We start from the raw sequence: 18,857 nt of genomic DNA, 5'->3' as shown, positions 1-18,857 counted from the left end.
AATGTGAAGCAATATTTTTAAATATAAAGGATACAATTATAATATATATATATATACGTGTGTGTGGATATATATATATATATGTGTGTGTGTATATATATATATATATATATATATGTGTGTGTGTATATATATATATGTGTGTGTATATATATATGTATTTATATATATGTGTGTATATATATATGTATATATATGTGTGTATATATATATACGTGTGTGTATATATATATATGTGTGTGTGTATATATTTATATATACATGTGTGTGTGTGTGTATATATATATATATATAATATATATATGTGTGTGTGTGTGTATATATATATACACAAATAATACTTATTATGTCACCCTTTATTTATACAAAGTTTTAAAGTTTACAAACTGCTCCAGAAAAGCATTTTCATGAAATACATTTGCAATTAAAAACGAGTGTAAACAGTCCAAATATTGACACATTAAAAGCGAGTTTAAATCAACGAGTCCTTGAACGCAGCTAGAGGGGGAGGAGTCTGTCTGAACGGGGTGACAGCGGAGTCTCTGGCGGCCGAGAGCGCGTCTCCGTCCGCCTTGCAAGTTATAAACTCGAGGAAAACTGCACCTGCGATGGTTGGAAAGTGACTCCGAGCAACAACTTTCTTTCTATTCTTCCCTTCTTCCCCTAAAGTCATGCGCGTGCTGCTCTGTCTGCTCTCCGCGCTGGTTGCACCCGGGGACGCGCAGGCGGCCGGAGACCGCTTCACTCCGACCGGACAGTCGCTGCATATCAATGACGGGGACTTCGCCACCCGGGATCACGCCAGGCGAGAGCCCCTTCAGCCCCGGCAACGAGCGCTCCACGCCTCGCCAGGTTCGTGTGGCCTTCACTGTATCACGGGGGGCGCCGTAAATTGGAGCGAAACTAGTCCCGAGTTCTCTTTGGAGACATCTTGATATCCCAATGTAGCTGGACGAGAAATGACTCATTTTGGCAATTAAAGGACTAATTTTGGCAATTTGACTTTTCTTTCATTAAATAGTATTCCACTCTGTCAACCATCATATTTACAGGTCTTTCTTAAACATCATTTAGTGGGCCCAGACCAGTCGGTATCAGCTCTCAAATCTACTGACCAGTTCACGAGTGAATAGCCTGAGATGATGGAGCTGGCTGCCGTAACGGTCTCTCCCATCTGCCCCTGTTTTTCCCTTTCCTTTTTCTTTTTTTTACTGCATCCCCACTGCATACGACAGCGATGAATCGGTTCATGTGAACATTATTTATACAGCGTAACGATAGTAACGTTGTAAAGAAAGGAGATTGCCATAATATTCATCAAATTAAAGAAAAGAAAAAACTGTCAGCGTTACTTGTCCATTAAGGAGCAGTGGGCTGCAGTGATGCGCCCGGGAAGCAACTGGGGGTTCAGTGCCTTGCTCAAGGACACTTCGACTTGCAAAAAACTAATGGAGAGAGCTGGGATCGAACCGACAACCTAGGGGTTGCAGGACGACCCCCTTACCCCACTGAGCTACAGCCACCCGCATTGTATATTTTTCTGATCGAACTAAACTAAACTAAACTAAACTAAACTAAACTAAACTAAACTAAACTAAACTAAACTAAACTAAACTAAACTAAACTAAACTAAACTAAACTAAACTAAACTAAACTAAACTAAACTAAACTAAACTAAACTAAACTAAACTAAACTAAACTAAACTAAACTAAACTAAACTAAACTAAGGGGTTGTGATCCCACAGAACCAAACCCACCCGGACCCGGGATGGGGTGTAGGAGTAATCACACTAGGTGATTCTCGCCAAACCGTCCCACCCCGTCGCCCACCTCTCCTGTGAGATTCACAAATCCCTGCTGCTTTGCTGGAAATCACTTCTACTTATAGACTCTGGTTCGGTGCTCCGTGATGTCACTAGCGACGTCACAGAACCAAAGCGCGTTCATGTCATGTGACAATGTTTCCATGGTGACGGACAAGGCGTCACAGAACCAAAGCGCTTTCATGTCATGTGACAATGTTTCCATGGTGACGGACAAGGCCACGGCGTTACTCTTTTAGTAACACTACCAGAGCTGCCAACTTTTCAAAAAACCTTGGAGTGAGATTTTGTCGGGGGTGACCAACATTTTGCCGCGCACGCAGCCACACACGTTGGTGGCTCAAATATCAGGAAATTTGAATTAATGTGGCGTTGTACCCATGTTGTACCCTGCATTCTGGCCTGGCAAAGGTCTTTTACGAGGCATCTTTGCTACCTTAAAGAATTGTAATGTTTTTTAATAACTCTACTCTCATTTACAAAAACATGCCTAATTCTATTGCACAAATGTCCTGTCTTTATGTAAAATTCTTTATAATACATCTTACTCGTTCAAAGTGCTGTTTTGAATTTTTTTGAGAGGGTCCTTTTCCTAGGCCTGCAAATAAAGTGATAAATGCTATGTGGGCAGCTTTAATATACAATGCTCTGATGTGTTGAGCATGCAGGATACCAAGAGGTTAACAAGGTGCTCTCCTGCTGCTTGTTATGACAGCTGAGTTTACATCACCACACAAAATCACACCACAAACACACCGAATTATTTCAAGATGTAAAGTTTAAGAGAGTGAGAACTTAATTGAACCACATGTCATTAACAGGGCTCTTAAGTTTTGAAGACAGGCAAGAGTGACATATCTATCCAGGATGCTTTATTTTCATTGGTTGCTGGATTAAATCTTACAGATACAACAGATACGTTTTTTTCTGATTGGCTATTGTGTAGCCCATTTCTTTTTTTTGATTGGCTGATAAGTGGCACCTCACAGCAGAACTCCAGGGGAGCGCTTGATTCCTCCACGGTGAGGGCAGCGCGGCCAGCTCATGTTTGCGCGCTGCGGCACATTAAAACATTAAATAGCCGAGAGTTTTTTCAGCGTGAGAAATACGATGTGTGGCGGGAGTGCGTGACGTAAGACCGAAATGCGTGACTGTCACGCTCAATGCGTGACACTTGAGAGCCCTGCATTAACACACCGTAGTCTCTGCTCGTTGTGTCTGTTTGAAAATCTTCTTCTGTTGCTAACTTCGGGACTCTTTGGGGTAAATAGGATGTCTATGCAGCGAATAGGTTTATAGATAAGCTCCTTAGCGCCATCTATCGTCGCGGAGTTTGGAAAGAAACCAACGCGCCTCGGCCCAAAATCAGAATTTCTTTTGCCGTGAGATATGTTTGTGTGGCGTGAGAGCGTGAAAACATGCAAAAGCGTGTGTCACACGGCGAAACCGTGAGAGTTGGTAGCTCTGCACTACAAAAGCCAACAACAACACCGGAGGGTGGTGCGCGAGCAGCTGCGGGAACCGGACATACCCCCCCCCATCCCCCCTTCAGGTTAACGGTCCAGCCTGCGCTCGAGCAGACCTCGCGGTCTTTCCGCGCTCGGGGCTCGTTGAGCGCTCCGTGCTGTCAGTCTCCCCGCTGATACGTACTGTGACGTCATCACGTCAAACAGCGCACTCTTGTTGAGATAAGATATATACTTTTATTAATCCCCAAGGGGAAATTATTCTCTGCATTTAACCCATCCTTAGTTATTAATACAAAGTGCTTTAAACATGTGTTTAGAAATCACCCACATGTCATTTGAAGTGTTTACACGAGAGCACACTAATTATTTTGTGTCATGTGGCTATAAATCTATACACGCACACGCACACACGCATGTGCTTGTCATGGCAATGTTCTTGTTCACAGCTGAGCGGCGGAGAGGAGCTGAAAGAGGGATTTGTGACCCTTTTCATCAACCGATTCATGACTAATTCATAAGGCTGTGGGAGTACATTACCATCCGTCATCACGTGATGCTCGGGTCTGCGTCGCCGGCCAGAAACACTTAGAAATGCACCCAAGCATGCTTGCACCCCCCCCTCCCTTTAGCCTGTTCAGAGTTCATTTTAAGTAAGAAGAGAAAGTGTATGTATACAAAATGTACACATCAAGATAAAGCTCCTTATGGCACCCGTTATGAGAATCATTGTTGTCCCTTCATGACGGGCAAAGCAAGAGATTTAAAGATGTAATCATTCACCCGGGGGGGATTGTAGTTATTTGACAACAGCACTATTGGTTGTTCAGACATTAAGTCTGTGTACCCCCCCGCCCCCTCACCCAGCTTCCCCCTAAGCATATTTTCCCTTCAATTCACGTCGGTTCAGTTTGATATTGCTGAGTCGCGCCTCAGGGCGATCTGGCCCACATATGAAAGGATGCACTTGTGTGTTTTCCTCCATCGGTGGAATGTGTGGCCTAATTCCAACACGCGCACACAATCGGGCATGTTTGTGACGGGGGGGGGGGGGGGTCAGCAGAGATAAATCCCTGTGGGACCATCTGTTTGCGATGCCTGAGGGTCTCACAGAACTGACCAGTCAACATGTTTGTGCCTCTTGCTCGATGCGTCAGCCGGAGCCGACGCGGAGGCTTTCTGTGATGCCGGCTCGCCATCCTCGTTGTTTTGCCATCTTCACAATTTAGTCTTTGATTTTCTTCCACACGCTAAGAATGAAAATGTCTTTTCAAACCATTTATTGATACATTTTTATCAACAGTTGACATCTGTAAATGCATTATTATTATTATTATTATTATTATTATTATTTATAGGACTCTCATGTGCTGGGTGATATAACAGTATTAAGGCACACACACACAACGCGGGATCTATTTCTCATCGGCCTCAGCGGGCTCAGACGGCCCATTTCAATCCACTTCATAAACCTCTTTGTGGGCGGTTCAGTGCGCCAAATGGGTAGATTATAGTAATCTGGCACCAAACACCTCCACTTCAGATCTAGTGACCCCCTTCTGTTATGTTTGGCGACGACCGCGGAGCACACACAAAGCCGAGGCTGCCTCTCCCAAAGCAAGCATCCTCTTGTCCATCTGCACTGGTGTCTGTATCCCAGTGGGGCGAGCCGGACACTGCCAAATGTAGGGTTTCACATTGAGAAGACGGGGTTGGAAGCCCATATCTGATGTGAGATGAAGAAGGAAAGAAATGCTAAATTATGACTTCACAATAATGACACATCCGTGGAAATGAGCTTCCGATACGCGCCGAAGCAAGAGGACGAAAGAGCAAATGATGATATTTAGTTGTGGACTGCTACGTCATCATTTTGAGAACTTACTCATTATTATGTGATACTAACTCATAACTTTGTGATTTGAAGTCAAAATATTGAGTTAGTTTCTCATTATTTATACCAAACTATTATTTTGAGACGCTAAGGCTTTATCTTTAACCCTCCTGTTACCTTTACATTTACTAACATATTTTACCCTCGGGGTCAATTTGACCCCAGCAATTAAAACCTCCAGAAAATTATTAGAATTAATATTGTTTCCCAAGTTTAAGTGTGAGGTACTTTATGTTTGTTTGTTGACTACCTAAATAGCCCTTTAAATATATAAAAAAGTTGATATTTCTTATATGTTTGACACAGTGAAAAACAGTCTGGGGTCAAATTGACCCCAAAGAACACCGACATTAAACATTGAATGGGGTCAAATTGACCCGAAAGGTAACAGGAGGGTTAAGTACTTTCATATTTTCATAATGTTTTAGGTATACTAAGTAATCAATTTTAGACTCTAACAACTCAATATAATATTTTTTTTAATGGAAGAACAAAAAAGTAAAAATCTTTAATTAAATATCTTTCATACTCCTGGCACCTGCGCACAACATGGGAAGTTTGCCTCCAAGGCTTTCTGACAGAAACGGTAGATTTGAACCCAAAAATGTATATTTTTCTAAACCTATCCAAAAAGGTTTGTTGCTGAAACCAAAGGAGAGTTCTGGCAGAAAGGACGCCTGTCGTCTCCCTATCAAAGAGAATAGTTTGAGGCAATGAGATGAAACAATGTAGTTATCTGCTGACATATCGTGAAAGCTGCTAACATAAGACACGGCCTTGTGAGATGTCAGTAAAGCTCTGGTGAATCATTTAGCAGGAGTATGAGCAACACGACCAGCACCAGTGACCCGGGCAGATCGCTGCTATCGCGATGTCGCAGCATTGAGCTACGAATAAAAAGTGCAGGAAGGAAATGTGTATGGCCTCCGAGCGTGAAACAACTCTGATGCCGTCCTTGTGAAGGGTTGATGATGTATGGCACCCAACACTCTCCGGCTCCTTCTGGCCCAGAATGCATAGGAACAGTCACTTCAGTGGAGAAAATGTATTCCGCCGGAAACAAAAAACACATCTTTTCCGACTATCTGGATTAGAACACAGATTAGCACTTCGGTGGCACTTAAATGGCTCTTACTTATGGTACTTTTGTAGTTCGACTATCTTGAAGAAATATTACTTTCTGTATAGTTGCTGTTCTTAGTTTGTACTCTTGGTTGAAAGCACTTATTGTAAGTCGTTTTTGATAAAAGCGGCTGCTAAATGACATGTAATGTAATGTATTGCGGGGCAAAATGTGAAGGAAGATGCTTTGCGATCTGGCCAGTCCTTTAGCAGACTGGTGCAGTACGCTTGGTAGAGAAGTGTCTCTGAAGCACTGGTCATGGATTCATCACTAGTGGTTGGGGATCAGATTTTGACAACTGCTCCGTGCAATTGTAGATTTTTTTTGTTTGTTTTGGTCCAACGTGTGTTGTTTTCACAGCTGAAGGACTGTCTGCAGGTGTTTGGACCCACCCGGTCACCAGAAGGCCTGTTGGCATCGTCTGTTTCTGCAAACCACACGGAGAATGTTGACGTTTCTGAACCAAAATGACATTTCGTATCGGCCTCGGAGTGGTTATCATGTGGTTAACGTTGCGAAACAACAGGTTAAAACTACTTGGTTAGAAAAAAAGATCATGGTTTGTGTTAAAATAATAACGTAACAATGTAAAGTAACACCGTAACTGGTATAAAGAAATAACAACCTCCCCTTTTGCCGACTTGCTTACGTAACAATTGTATAACGATGCTATAAGCAGCGAAACTCGAGAGTTACTTTTTTTCAACTGTCGTGTCCTGGGTGAAAGTCACAATTGCACTAATTGTTTGTATTTTTTGGCCACCGGAGGGCAGCAGAAGGCACGTTAAACAAGTTATTCTCTTATGTTATGAACGAATAGCTTCATGTCACCGACCTTCCGACAGTTTGCTACGTGCATGTCGCGGTTCTCTCGTGGCCCCTTCCCTCCAGGACGCCCAGCCACACGGCCTGGGCGTCTGCTAGCACCACCGTGTCGATGTTAGCTCCCAGGGGCGACCGATGGAGCAGCGTGGGCTAAGCCCCGCCCCGAGCTCCCCTCCTCACTCCTCCTCCCGCGCTTATTACCCCGAATCTGGGTCCGTCCGCGGCGGGCTGTTCGCCGCGTGAGGCCCCGCTGGAGTCTGAGCTGAGCTTGCACAGGATCCGATGTGGTGGCTCTGATAAAGCTGCATTAAGAACAACCGCATACAAATAACCAGTCAGTATTTAATTGAACAAGTCAAAAGTTCCCCAACAGTAACTGTAAATAACCCCTTAAAAGGTTTATTGTTTTGTGTTGATTGCCTTATTTTGTATCTGCTTTATTGGTTTTGATGTATGCCTTTTTATATTGTATTGTTTTAATGATTTTGTATATGTTTTAATCTACTTCCGCTTTGAGCTAAATTTGACTTTTATTTTGAAATGTTAGAAGGAAGCGCACCTTTATTTTATGTTAATATACAAACTTGACGGTACGGCTAAATGTGACGGACGGATGCGCATTTTATTTAAAGTTGGATAGTTTTAATGGACCCGTATGAGGCTAACGCTCTTACGGTGGTGACAAGGAGGTTTTAATTCAAGAGTTTTGATTCACGATTATACACCGGAAGAAAGGAAATAAAGAAGTTCACCAGCAGTAAAGTCTCACGCCGATTGATATACGGGGATCCGTTACAGTAACTTTAAGTTTTCAAAAACAACTTTATTTGGAAAATATTGTGTTTTGGGTTGAATTAACTACAACAAGGTTGTTCTTTAGGTACTGGAACCAGTAAGTCGACGTTAACTTTGAGTTTCAAACTTGACCCAAGCAGTGGTCTCCGGGGTGAAAGGTCTTTGTTTTTCAACCCATCTGTCCAACTTAACCTCCTCCCTTCGTAAACTGTATTGCTCTTAATACTACGTCACCTGTCTTAAGTTAACGTGGGTTGTATGCTTGCATTGCAATTTTTTTTTTTAAAGGTGGAGCTACAAACAGTGTATAAAAACAGCCTTCATGCATTAATCCTTCATTGTTATGCAACACAACAAAGTCCCGTTGTCTTGTTGACTCACTATTGGGTGTCCCTGCGCAGTGTGGAAGTGGCTAATTGGGTTTGCGGATAAAGGGGACACATTATTATTATTATTCTCTAGGAGCTACCTAGAAATATATAACGATTAGAGCCGCGGGTTATTGGAAATATGCCCTGTATTTAGCTGTCTGCATGCTGATGTAGCATAATGTCGTATTGAATGCACGCTTTGCTGAACTAAATGGCCAATTTTACCTTTTTATTTTATTTGTGTCCAACTCTGTAAAATCTGCTGGGAATTAATGGATTGATATCCTCCAGGGATTCTGATAATTACTTTCCCCATTGCGTTGTCACGTAGTTTGCTTCTAGGTTAATTAGAAATGCGGGTCACTCCATTCTGTTAAAGCGTGGGGTTGTACGGCATAAAGGGGTGGTCAAATAAACAGGACTTTTTAACTTACAATTACTTTTAATGTATTCCAGGCTACTGCCTTCGTGGAGCTTCTAATAATACATCTTTCTGATATTTGTCAGACTGTATTTTTGAGATGTTGTTTGATGTTTGAGTGGTTTGCATTATACTCTACGGTATTCTTATTATTTTGACCATCCCTTGTCGACAATCAATGAATCTAAATTTGTATGAATTGTTTAATCCTGCTGAAATCGGTTATATTGCCATCTTTGACTTAACCCTCCTGTTACCTTAGGGTCAATTTGATCCCATTCAATGTTTAATGTCGGTGTTCTTTGGGGTCAATTTGACCCCAGGCTGTTTTTCACTGTGTCAAACATATAAGAAAGATCAACTTTTTTATATATTTAAAGGGCTATTTAGGTAGTCAACAAACAAACATAAAGTACCTCACACTTAAACTTGGAAAACAATATTAATTCAAATAATTTTCTGGAGGTTTTAATTGCTGGGGTCAAATTGACCCCAAGGGTAAAATATGTCAGTAAATATAAAGGTAACAGGAGGGTTAAACATTGAATGGGGTCAAATTGACCCTAAGGTAACAGGAGGGTTAAACATTGAATGGGGTCAAATTGACCCCAAAGGTAACAGGAGGGTTAACCCAATTTGTATTGTTCTCCAGATTCTGCTTTTGACCTAAAGGTCCAGGTCAACAACGCGCTGAGTCATCGGTCCCTGAGCCAGGCGACGGTGGAGGTCTACGTCAACTACACCAGGACCAACGCGGCTCTTACTGGGGAGGACGGCGGTGTTTTGCTCCGTGTGCCTTTCCGAACTGGGATGCCGATCACGATCGTGGCCGGCAAGGACGGCTACGTTTGCACACTGCTGCCTTGTAAAACCAACAGAATGCCAAGTAAGACATTCAAAGTGTGGCCGTGCTCAATGTGGAGATTGTTTAGCCGAATCACCAGAATGAGCTTTTCTTTCACTCTGCCAGTGAGCATGTTTAGACAGAATTTAGTTTGAGTGGAAGTTGCTCGCTAAGTGGCTTCACTTCCTTCGGAAAGGTTCTGTCTCCTCTTGGCAGAGCTTTGCTGTCCTGTGGCTCTCCTCCAACTCATGATTTTAGCCTCTGACAAATCCTTATATAACGACAAACAATCGTGTGTGTGTGTGTGTATGTGTGTTTGATACACAAAGTCACACCATGTGGACCTGTGTTCACGAAGGATAAATAGCAGGCTTTTTAAAAATTATATCAGGTTAAAAAATACAATCATAGAAAACAAGAGCTTCAAAAACTTTAAGTGATTTTCTAAACTTGTTGTTATTGCAGGGTCACATTCCGCGACGCCCCACTGCATTTGACACCCAATAGGTGCAGCAATAGCAAAACTATTTGAACATTTTAAAATCCACATCTGGGGACTACCGTCTGTGGTTCTCGTCTGCCATCTTCAGTGTCCGTTTATATAAACCCGATGTTCCCTCAGATCAGGACATCCTCTGATGCCATGGTTCTGGTGGCCCATTATTTAAAAACCTCAATAGTCCGAAAGATGTCCCATTGGATCCAAAGCCCACCGTCAGCCCATTACCCCGGAAACCAACCACGATGGTTCTGAAGGCCCATTGCTCCCAAAATATGACAAACGGAAAGAAGCACATGGCTAATTTTTACAACACTGTCATTTTGCACCGTCATTATATTTTTCCTACTGTGGCGAAGCGGATTGGTTTACCCACATATTCTCACTATAATCCAAAGCAGTTTAACTCCTAATGCTTTAACCTAACTAATCCAAGCTACAGAGGCAATGAGTAGATTTTAACACGGGCCCCCGGGTGGGGCAAAGCAAGCAAAGATCCTTAATTTGGGATGGACAAAATGTGTATGAGGGACCATCGGACTGAGGGACCATACAGGGATATACATTTCAAATGTGAAGAGCTGACTCTTGAAACTCGAGCTCTTGCTTTTGGAGTCACGGTTTACATACGCCCTTGACAGACAAGTGAACTCTGTGCAAAGGTCACACTGCCATCTAGTGGAAAACCTGCACATTGTTAAAGAAAGTATTCTTGACTCATTTTGCAGCTCACCCCTTCCTCTTCTATCATTGCGGTAGTCTTTTCGTCTGTGACCATGTCACTACTCGGTCTGAATCAGGGGAACATCTGGCTCTTCGATGATTCGGTCCTGATCACTGGCAAAACATTTGGTACTGTATATATTGTTAAATCCACTCTTTTATTTTACTCTCTCATTCTTTCTTGCTCCTGTTCTCTGTCTCAGTACAATCGTCGATTAAATAAACACAATGTAGCAACCCAAAATGGCAGCACTAAACAACAACAAACACGTATTTCTGGCTGGTATTCATCACGTTTTCCTTCCTTCTGCAGATGCTGCATCGCGGCCTATTGTCCAGTTTCCCAAGAGCCTTCTGAATCTGACAGATTGGAGAAATGCCACCTCTGTTAAAGCCTTCCTGACCGTCCCCAAGCTGCCATCAAAGGAGGACAGCTCCCTTCACACGATGGGCATCATGAGCAGTGAATCAGGTCGGCAGTGACAGAAAACAATGAATCGTCCATTAACACAAGAGACAATATGTCCAATAGATAGATAGATAGATATATACTTTATTAATCCCCAAGGGGAAATTTGTCGTCACAGTAGCAGCACCAATAAACTAAACACACAAGAATAAAATATAAAAAACAGGGATGAAAGATATAGATGAATACAAGTAAAATATAAAATACAAAATGAAGAATATATATGTATATAAAATGAAACATATATGTATATGAACGAATTTCCCCTTGGGGATTAATAAAAGTATATTAAATATATATATACACACACAAACAAATATAATACAATGACTGTGCAAAGTATACAAAGTAAAATATTAAATAAAATATATATGTATATACAGGACTGTCTCAGAAAATTAGAATATTGTGATGAAGTTCTTTATTTTCTGTAATGCAATTAAAAAAACAAAAATGTCATGCATTCTGGATTCATTACAAATCAACTGAAATATTGCAAGCCTTTTATTCTTTTAATATTGCTGATTATGGCTTACAGCTTAAGAAAACTCAAATATCCTATCTCTAAATATTAGAATATCATGAAAAAGTATACTAGTAGGGTATTAAACAAATCACTTGAATTGTCTAATTAACTCGAAACACCTGCAAGGGTTTCCTGAGCCTTGACAAACACTCAGCTGTTATAAATCTTTTTTTTTACTTGGTCTGAGGAAATATTAAAATGTTATGAGATAGGATTTTAGAGTTTTCTTAAGCTGTAAGCCATAATCAGCAATATTAAAAGAATAAAAGGCTTGCAATATTTCAGTTGATTTGTAATGAATCCAGAATGCATGACATTTTTGTTTTTTTAATTGCATTACAGAAAATAAAGAACTTTATCACAATATTCTAATTTTCTGAGACAGTCCTGTATATACAACATATATGCATACACAAATACAATACAATACTAATGACTGCAGTGTAAAATTAAATTAAATATACAAATATTAAATATAGACAGAGTGTGCAAAATGCAAAGTGTGTGTATGTGTGTCGTGTAAATAAATGAAATGTGTGAAGTGCAGATCAACACATTACATACTGATTTTAACCGGGACCGTCTCATCTTTTTACAGAAAAATGAATCACAAAATGTTTTTTCCATCTTTACCTGCTGTTTTTCCAGGCTATGTCAGCGTGGAGTTGAGTCCCGTGGCGGCCGTCAGTGTGCAGCTTTTCTCCGGAGACACGGAGCTCCATGTGCGCGGGCCCATCCAGATCCGCCTCAGCATTCCAGACGGCTGTGGACTTCAGACTTCCAATGTTGTTCCGGCATGGTTCCTTAACCGCACCACAGGTGGATAGAAGTCACAGTCACACACACTCCAATCTAGCCCGTTTTCATTTTACTAGAGTCGGGAAAGTGAGGATGATTTCAGGGCTTCCACAGGGAAATGTAACTTAAAGCTACAGTTGATAACTATAGTATTTCTTGTCATATTTGCTCAAACTGTCACTATATTCTGACTATAGTACATGAGACAGATAATATGGCAACACATTAGGTTCCTCTGCCTCTTTTTCGTGGTCCTGAATGGCCTCGCCCCCGAGGAAAAACAACTCATCAGAGCCGCGGAGTCTCGAAAGCATCACTGCTCGTGAAGCTCTTAAACTCTGTCAAACCAGGCCGCTGATCAAATATCAATAAAAAAAACAGAAAAAGTGGTCAGTAAAGAACTTTAGAGCAAGATATATTCATTTTATATTCACCTTGTCATCTTGTAATACTTTAATCTAATGTTAACTAATCTAGGAGTAATAGATTATGTAGATATAAGCACATCTGTTTACGTTAATATGGAGAGAGTGCAGATGGGGCCTCACGCGTTGTAGGACCAGCTGCGTGTTTATTTAATTAGTCTAAAAACTCAGGAAAGTACACTCCTTCTGACTCTCGAGAAGTGTCGGGTCACTCTGGTGCATCAAAACAGTTAAACAATACAAACGTGGTTCACCGGAATATGGGGAAAAATAATAAATGAGGCTGTTTCATCGCCATTTGTGGTCTTACAGGACTCTGGCAGTTTTAAGATAATGCTGGACGAACAGTGTTGTTGTTTTTCTTTTGCCGCCTGTTGGTTTTAGGCGGATGGATGAGGAAGGGGCTCGGGACGGTGGCGTCAGTAGAAGGAAAACTGGTGTGGACGTTCACAGCTCCTCACCTCGGTTACTGGATTGCAGCACCTTTGTCATCCACCAGAGGCGAGTTGTCACCCTCGATATGTTCATTCAAGAGTGTTTTATTTGTTCTGACACTACCAGCCTGGTCATGTCCCCTGGTCACAGGCCTATGGTGTGGTAATAAATAAAAGGCGTCTGATGGAAATTAATGAACGACAAGCATCAACGTTTTGAGGGTTGTAAATGTACGACAGTGTATAATGGAGTTTCTAATCGTGGCAATTCATTTTTCCTAACAAAAAAAAAAGCTAAAGTAAATGTAATATATATATATATATATACTACCGTTCAAAAGTTTGGTGTCACTTAGAAATGTCTTTATTTTTCAAAGAAAAGCACTGTTTTTTCAATAAAGATAACATTAATCAAAAATACACTCTATACATTGTTAATGTGGTAAATGACTATTCTAGGTGGAAACGTCTGTTTTCTAATGAAATATCTCCATAGGTGTATAGAGGCCCATTTCCATCAACTATCACTCCAGTGTTCTAATGGTACATTGTGTTGAAGACTAATGTCTGATTATAAAACCCTTGTGCAATTATGTTAGCACAGCTGAAAACAGTTATGCTGGTGATATAAGCTATACAACTGGCCTTCCTTTGAGCTTGAAGTTTGAAGAACAAAATTAATACTTCAAATATTAATCATTATTTCTAACCTTGTCAATGTCTTGACTATATTTTCTATTCAATTTTCAATTCATTTGATAAATAAAAGTGAGTTTTCATGGAAGACACAAAATTGTCTGGATGACCCCAAACTTTTGAACGGTAGTGTATATATATAATATATATACTGTATATATAGGCATAAATACATTGTATTTTGAATTTCTTTCATTGAGAAAACAATTGGACTGGATCTGACCGTGGTCCATGGGGGGGAAACAAGCTATGTATAATTAATGTCCGTTTTGTTAATGTTTTTGGATACAAAATGCACCTTGTTTATTTGCATCCGTGTCATATTTCATCCAAATCTCTTCTGACCATCTATATCTTTAGGTTTCTTTGGAATTGCCATCCCCATCGACTTCATCTCACGCCACTCATCTCTGCTGATGCTTGTCTTTGGAGGAATGCTTGTTATTGTCTCGTGTCTCCTGGCTGGGTTATTGTTTAATCGCAGGTAACAAAGGCGTTCATCTTTCACTTGGTCATATTTACTATGAGTTGTGGTGATGTTCTTATCAGTTTTAGTGGTGGTATTCCTTTAAAAGCACTTTGATATCAGTAAAATCAATTATCCTCCCAAATGCAATGCTTACAAAGTTTTTCCTTCTCCCATTATCATGTCGTGTTTGCAGCATGAGTTTCACTGACTGAGGCAACATGTTCTGTCTGCAGACGTTCGCTCGGTGAAACTAAAACAAAGATCCTACCAGCGATGAAAAAAGACCAAACCACCTCAACAGGTGACGGGGAAGTCTTCGCTGCGTCTTCAGTGGCCTCCTCTCATCTCCGGACCGGACTGAACCGGTCATTCGCAGAGCGGGGGGACGATCGGCATAACGCGACTATTGCTTCTTTCCACAACGGCGATGTGACGGCCGACCCCGATGCTGTGGCCATCGGGGTGCACGGCAACGACCCGGAGCCAAACGCTGACCCGAGTCATCCGATGTGTCCGGAGAATTTGTTTTTCTACGACCAGCATGTTGCCGTTTTTCACGCCCCAGCGTTCTTCCACTCGGAGGGGCAGCCGGAGCAGCATCGGGCCCCGAGTCGAGATGGTCCAGAAAGCGAGGACCAGCTCGGGGTTCTCGAGGGCTCTCGGGCGGCAACTTTAACCGACGCACCCAGGGGTCACTTCGGCCTCACAGAGTCGGCCTCGGTCCCGGGGACATTGAATAAAATCAGTGGCGGCGGACGACACTCCCTGCGTGCCCTCGCAGACCGTTCGAAAATCCCCTCGGCTCAGCCTCCTCGGGCCTGGTTCGTGTCCCTGGAGGGCAAACCGGCAGCTGAGATCCACTAGGCCGTGTCAGAGCAGCAGAGGCACCGCAGGCCCGTCGAGAGTTGAGAAACCAGCTTGGACTCGGGAGTGGATATGAGCGAACTGAACCAGGCGCCGGGAAGGAGGGCCGTGACGCTGGAGCGCAAAGCCACTTTTGTCAAAAGCGTTAAGCATGCACCTCCACAGTAAAAGCCCTTTACACCTCCACAATAAAAGCCCTTTACACCTCCACAGTAAAAGCCCATAACACCTCCACAGTAAAAGCCCTTTACACCTCCACAGTAAAAGCCCATAACACCTCCACAGTAAAAGCCCATAACACCTCCACAATAAAAGCCCTTTACACCTCCACAATAAAAGCCCTTTACACCTCCACAGTAAAAGACCATAACACCTCCACAATAAAAGCCCTTTACACCTCCACAATAAAAGCCCATAACACCTCCACAGTAAAAGCCCATAACACCTCCACAATAAAAGCCCTTTACACCTCCACAATAAAAGCCCTTTACACCTCCACAATAAAAGCCCATAACACCTCCACAGTAAAAGCCCATAACACCTCCACAATAAAAGCCCTTTACACCTCCACAGTAAAAGCCCATAACACCTCTACAATAAAAGCCCTTTACACCTTCACAGTAAAAGCCCATAACACCTCCACAGTAAAAGCCCTTTACACCTCCACAATAAAAGCCCTTTACACCTCCATGCCTACAGCCCTCTGAGTACCCGTAACACGAGATGTATTTACCTTCCTTTTGCTTCATCCTTTACATCCACGTGAAGGCGTCAATCCAAGTTGAGGACCATTTCTAGCATCTGGTTCCACACGGTTCCTCACATCCTGTCCTTCCTCAGGCGGTTTTCACGAGAAACGTTGAACATTTTGCAAATTGTCTGCATAGTTAGGTTGCATAGTTGCAGTCGGCCGATATGTCGGCCTCCAACGTGTCAAAGACGGCAACGCGATTGAGATTATTGAGGTCAAACACTTTCATAACGACCACATTTTTATTCCAGCCCAGATTAACGGACAGACTACCAGCTAACTGAACATGACTGAATGTTTGTTATTCTTACGACATGCCACCTGATTTGTCTTTGTACATATTTGTTTGTGCATGTTCTCATGTATATATTGTCATGAAGTGAATCATTTTATAATATTGTAATAATAATACAAATAATAAATGACCAATGATCTTGGTGATGAGCCTTTTTAGTTCAGTACAGTTCACATCTAATTCATATGAAGGAGAGTTCGGGTTGAATTGATTACAAAACGCTAAATTATTATGATTGTAATAATTATGATATGAGATATCAGACGTATAAAAGACATTCCAGTTTATTTTCTACATAATTATTGCAGGGACATGCAGCAGAGCACCATTAATATGTCTCACGATATACAGACTAAAAGAACATTTGATAGCAGACCATGTGACGGAGGCCTTTTCTTTCTCCACATCCTTGTTTGTGTGACCGCCTGCACAAATCATGTGTGCCATTGAGGGGGAAATCCTTTCTTAGATGCTCAGTTTAAAGTATTATTTGCATGATTCTGTCGCCAAAGTTTGACGCAGAATTGAAAAGCTTGTTGAGTAAAAGCTCTTGAAAGGTTGGATGATAATTTCAGCTCAAATGGTCATTTCATTATATGTTTTACTCGAAATAAACTCTGTTTAATGCATTTTTTTGCCAATTTCATTAACATGGCAAACCACAAAAATACAAACACAGAACCTTCACAAGTGGGACTTCTAGCGGTTCGGTAGATGATAATCAGCTGCATGCTTTCAACTAAATAATGGTCCAGTTGTGTGTTTACAAATGTCATCCAATGACAGACAACAGATGAGGCCTTCAGCCCAGAACTGGTCAGCATGCGCCCCCCCCCCTGCCCTTTCATGTTCATAAGCTTCCCTGAACACGATGAGTGAGTATGTGATGGGCGGGAAGAGCTTTTTTAATTCAGCTGAGCTCACTTAGCAGATGTCCACGGGATAAGTAGCAACTTTGCTCAAAACTAGTGAAACAGCAATAAACTCAAAAAGCAATGTTTTAAAGATGTTACACATGTGTCATATGTGATAGAAGGCTGGTTATAAAAACTATTAACACAAGGTTTGTGGTTCAGAACTGGCTTGGTTTGTCCCACTCAGGGGTGGGGGGGTGTGTGTGTGTGTGTGTGTGTGTGTGTGTGTGTGTGTGTGTGTGTGTGTGTGTGTGTGTGTGTGCCAACCTGAAAAGATGGCAGTGCTCCATCTCCTGTTCCAGGATTTGATGAAACATTCGGGCAGCACAAATAAGTAATAGATTGATAGTAATGAGTCGGTATAATGTTACCGGCACCAACTTGGGAACTTTTCACAGACGCTGATAAATCTATATCATCGTCAAAAGTGACATCAGACATTTTATCAGAGCAGATCACAGTGGCGCCAAGGGCAGTGTGATCTGCTCGGGGAAGCTGTCCAGCTGTACTTCTTTAAAGGCTCAAACCTAAATGATGTTGTACATGAATTTAACTGAAGCAGAGTTATGTATTTTACTAATTTGGGAGATTTCATATACTCAAAGAAATAGGAAAGCTTACCTGTCTGACTCCTTTCTGGATCACTCTCTGCTTCAATCTTAGAGGAGAGGGATCTTGCTTTTACATTTCTGATTTCTCTAGTGGTAACAACACTGTTACTGTTGGTGATCCTGTACATATTAAACACAATCACAATTCTGAAACTTGACAATTAATGAAAAAGACCAACTCAAGGTTCAAGGTTTTTTATTTGCCATCTGTGCCTAGACCAGCAGTCCAGACACATCGGAATTTTTTTTGCAGGGTTCTCAGAGTCAACAGAGGTAAAAAACAAACACACTATAATAATAATAATAGTAACAGTAATAATAATAGAAATATGAAAAATATATTTAAAAAAACACTGTACAAAAAACACACTGTAGGCCTACAGTGTTTTTTGAAATATATTTTTCATATTTCTATTATTATTACTGTTGAACCAACTTGAACCTCTGTCTTGATAGAGGCCAGATACAAACCAACAAACAGTAGGCTACTAATCTTTAAAAATTAATCTTTAAAAATAGAGGAGACATAGCGCTGAAGGTAATTACCTTCAGCGCTATGTCTCCTCTATTTTTAATTATTATTCTCAAACACACCCTCATCTTGTCTCTCATGTACTGGTTGAATTGTGTACCTCAAGAAACGTAAAGATAAAATATGTATGCACTGTTTAAGGATGCAATCCGGGTCACCAACTATCTATTTAATAATAATAATAATAATAATAATAATAATAATAATAATAATAATAATAATAATAATGAGTATATGTCATGAAGTAAAGATAGCCTTGGTTACTTGAAACCAGCAGTAGTAAATGTG

General features: G+C 41.4%; 1 protein-coding gene across 1 annotated transcript; it reads left to right on the top strand.

Annotated features, from left to right (window-relative positions):
• The first annotated feature begins 540 nt into the window (after positions 1–540).
• On the top strand, positions 541–16,654 carry LOC130208787 (protein FAM171B-like). Its single transcript, XM_056438112.1, has 8 exons — positions 541–852; positions 9,372–9,605; positions 10,822–10,914; positions 11,099–11,257; positions 12,429–12,599; positions 13,388–13,504; positions 14,494–14,617; positions 14,836–16,654. Exons 1-8 carry the CDS (start codon positions 672–674, stop codon positions 15,464–15,466), a joined length of 1,710 nt encoding a protein of 569 aa, XP_056294087.1. The 5' UTR covers positions 541–671; the 3' UTR covers positions 15,467–16,654.
• Positions 16,655–18,857: the final 2,203 nt, after the last annotated feature.

The sequence above is a fragment of the Pseudoliparis swirei genome, chromosome 2 (assembly GCF_029220125.1).
Source record: "Pseudoliparis swirei isolate HS2019 ecotype Mariana Trench chromosome 2, NWPU_hadal_v1, whole genome shotgun sequence".
Lineage (NCBI taxonomy): Eukaryota > Metazoa > Chordata > Actinopteri > Perciformes > Liparidae > Pseudoliparis > Pseudoliparis swirei.
The sequence above is the reverse complement of the archived record's forward strand: the minus strand, read 5'-3'. Positions and strand labels throughout refer to the sequence as shown.

Coding starts and splice junctions, on each gene's coding strand:
- LOC130208787 (XM_056438112.1), top strand. CDS start 672: ATGCGCGTGCTGCTCTGTCTGCTCTCCGCGCTGGTTGCACCCGGGGAC. Junction 13,505..14,493: donor ACCTTTGTCATCCACCAGAG/GCGAGTTGTCAC, acceptor CTATATCTTTAG/GTTTCTTTGGAATTGCCATC. Junction 14,618..14,835: donor GGGTTATTGTTTAATCGCAG/GTAACAAAGGCG, acceptor TTCTGTCTGCAG/ACGTTCGCTCGGTGAAACTA.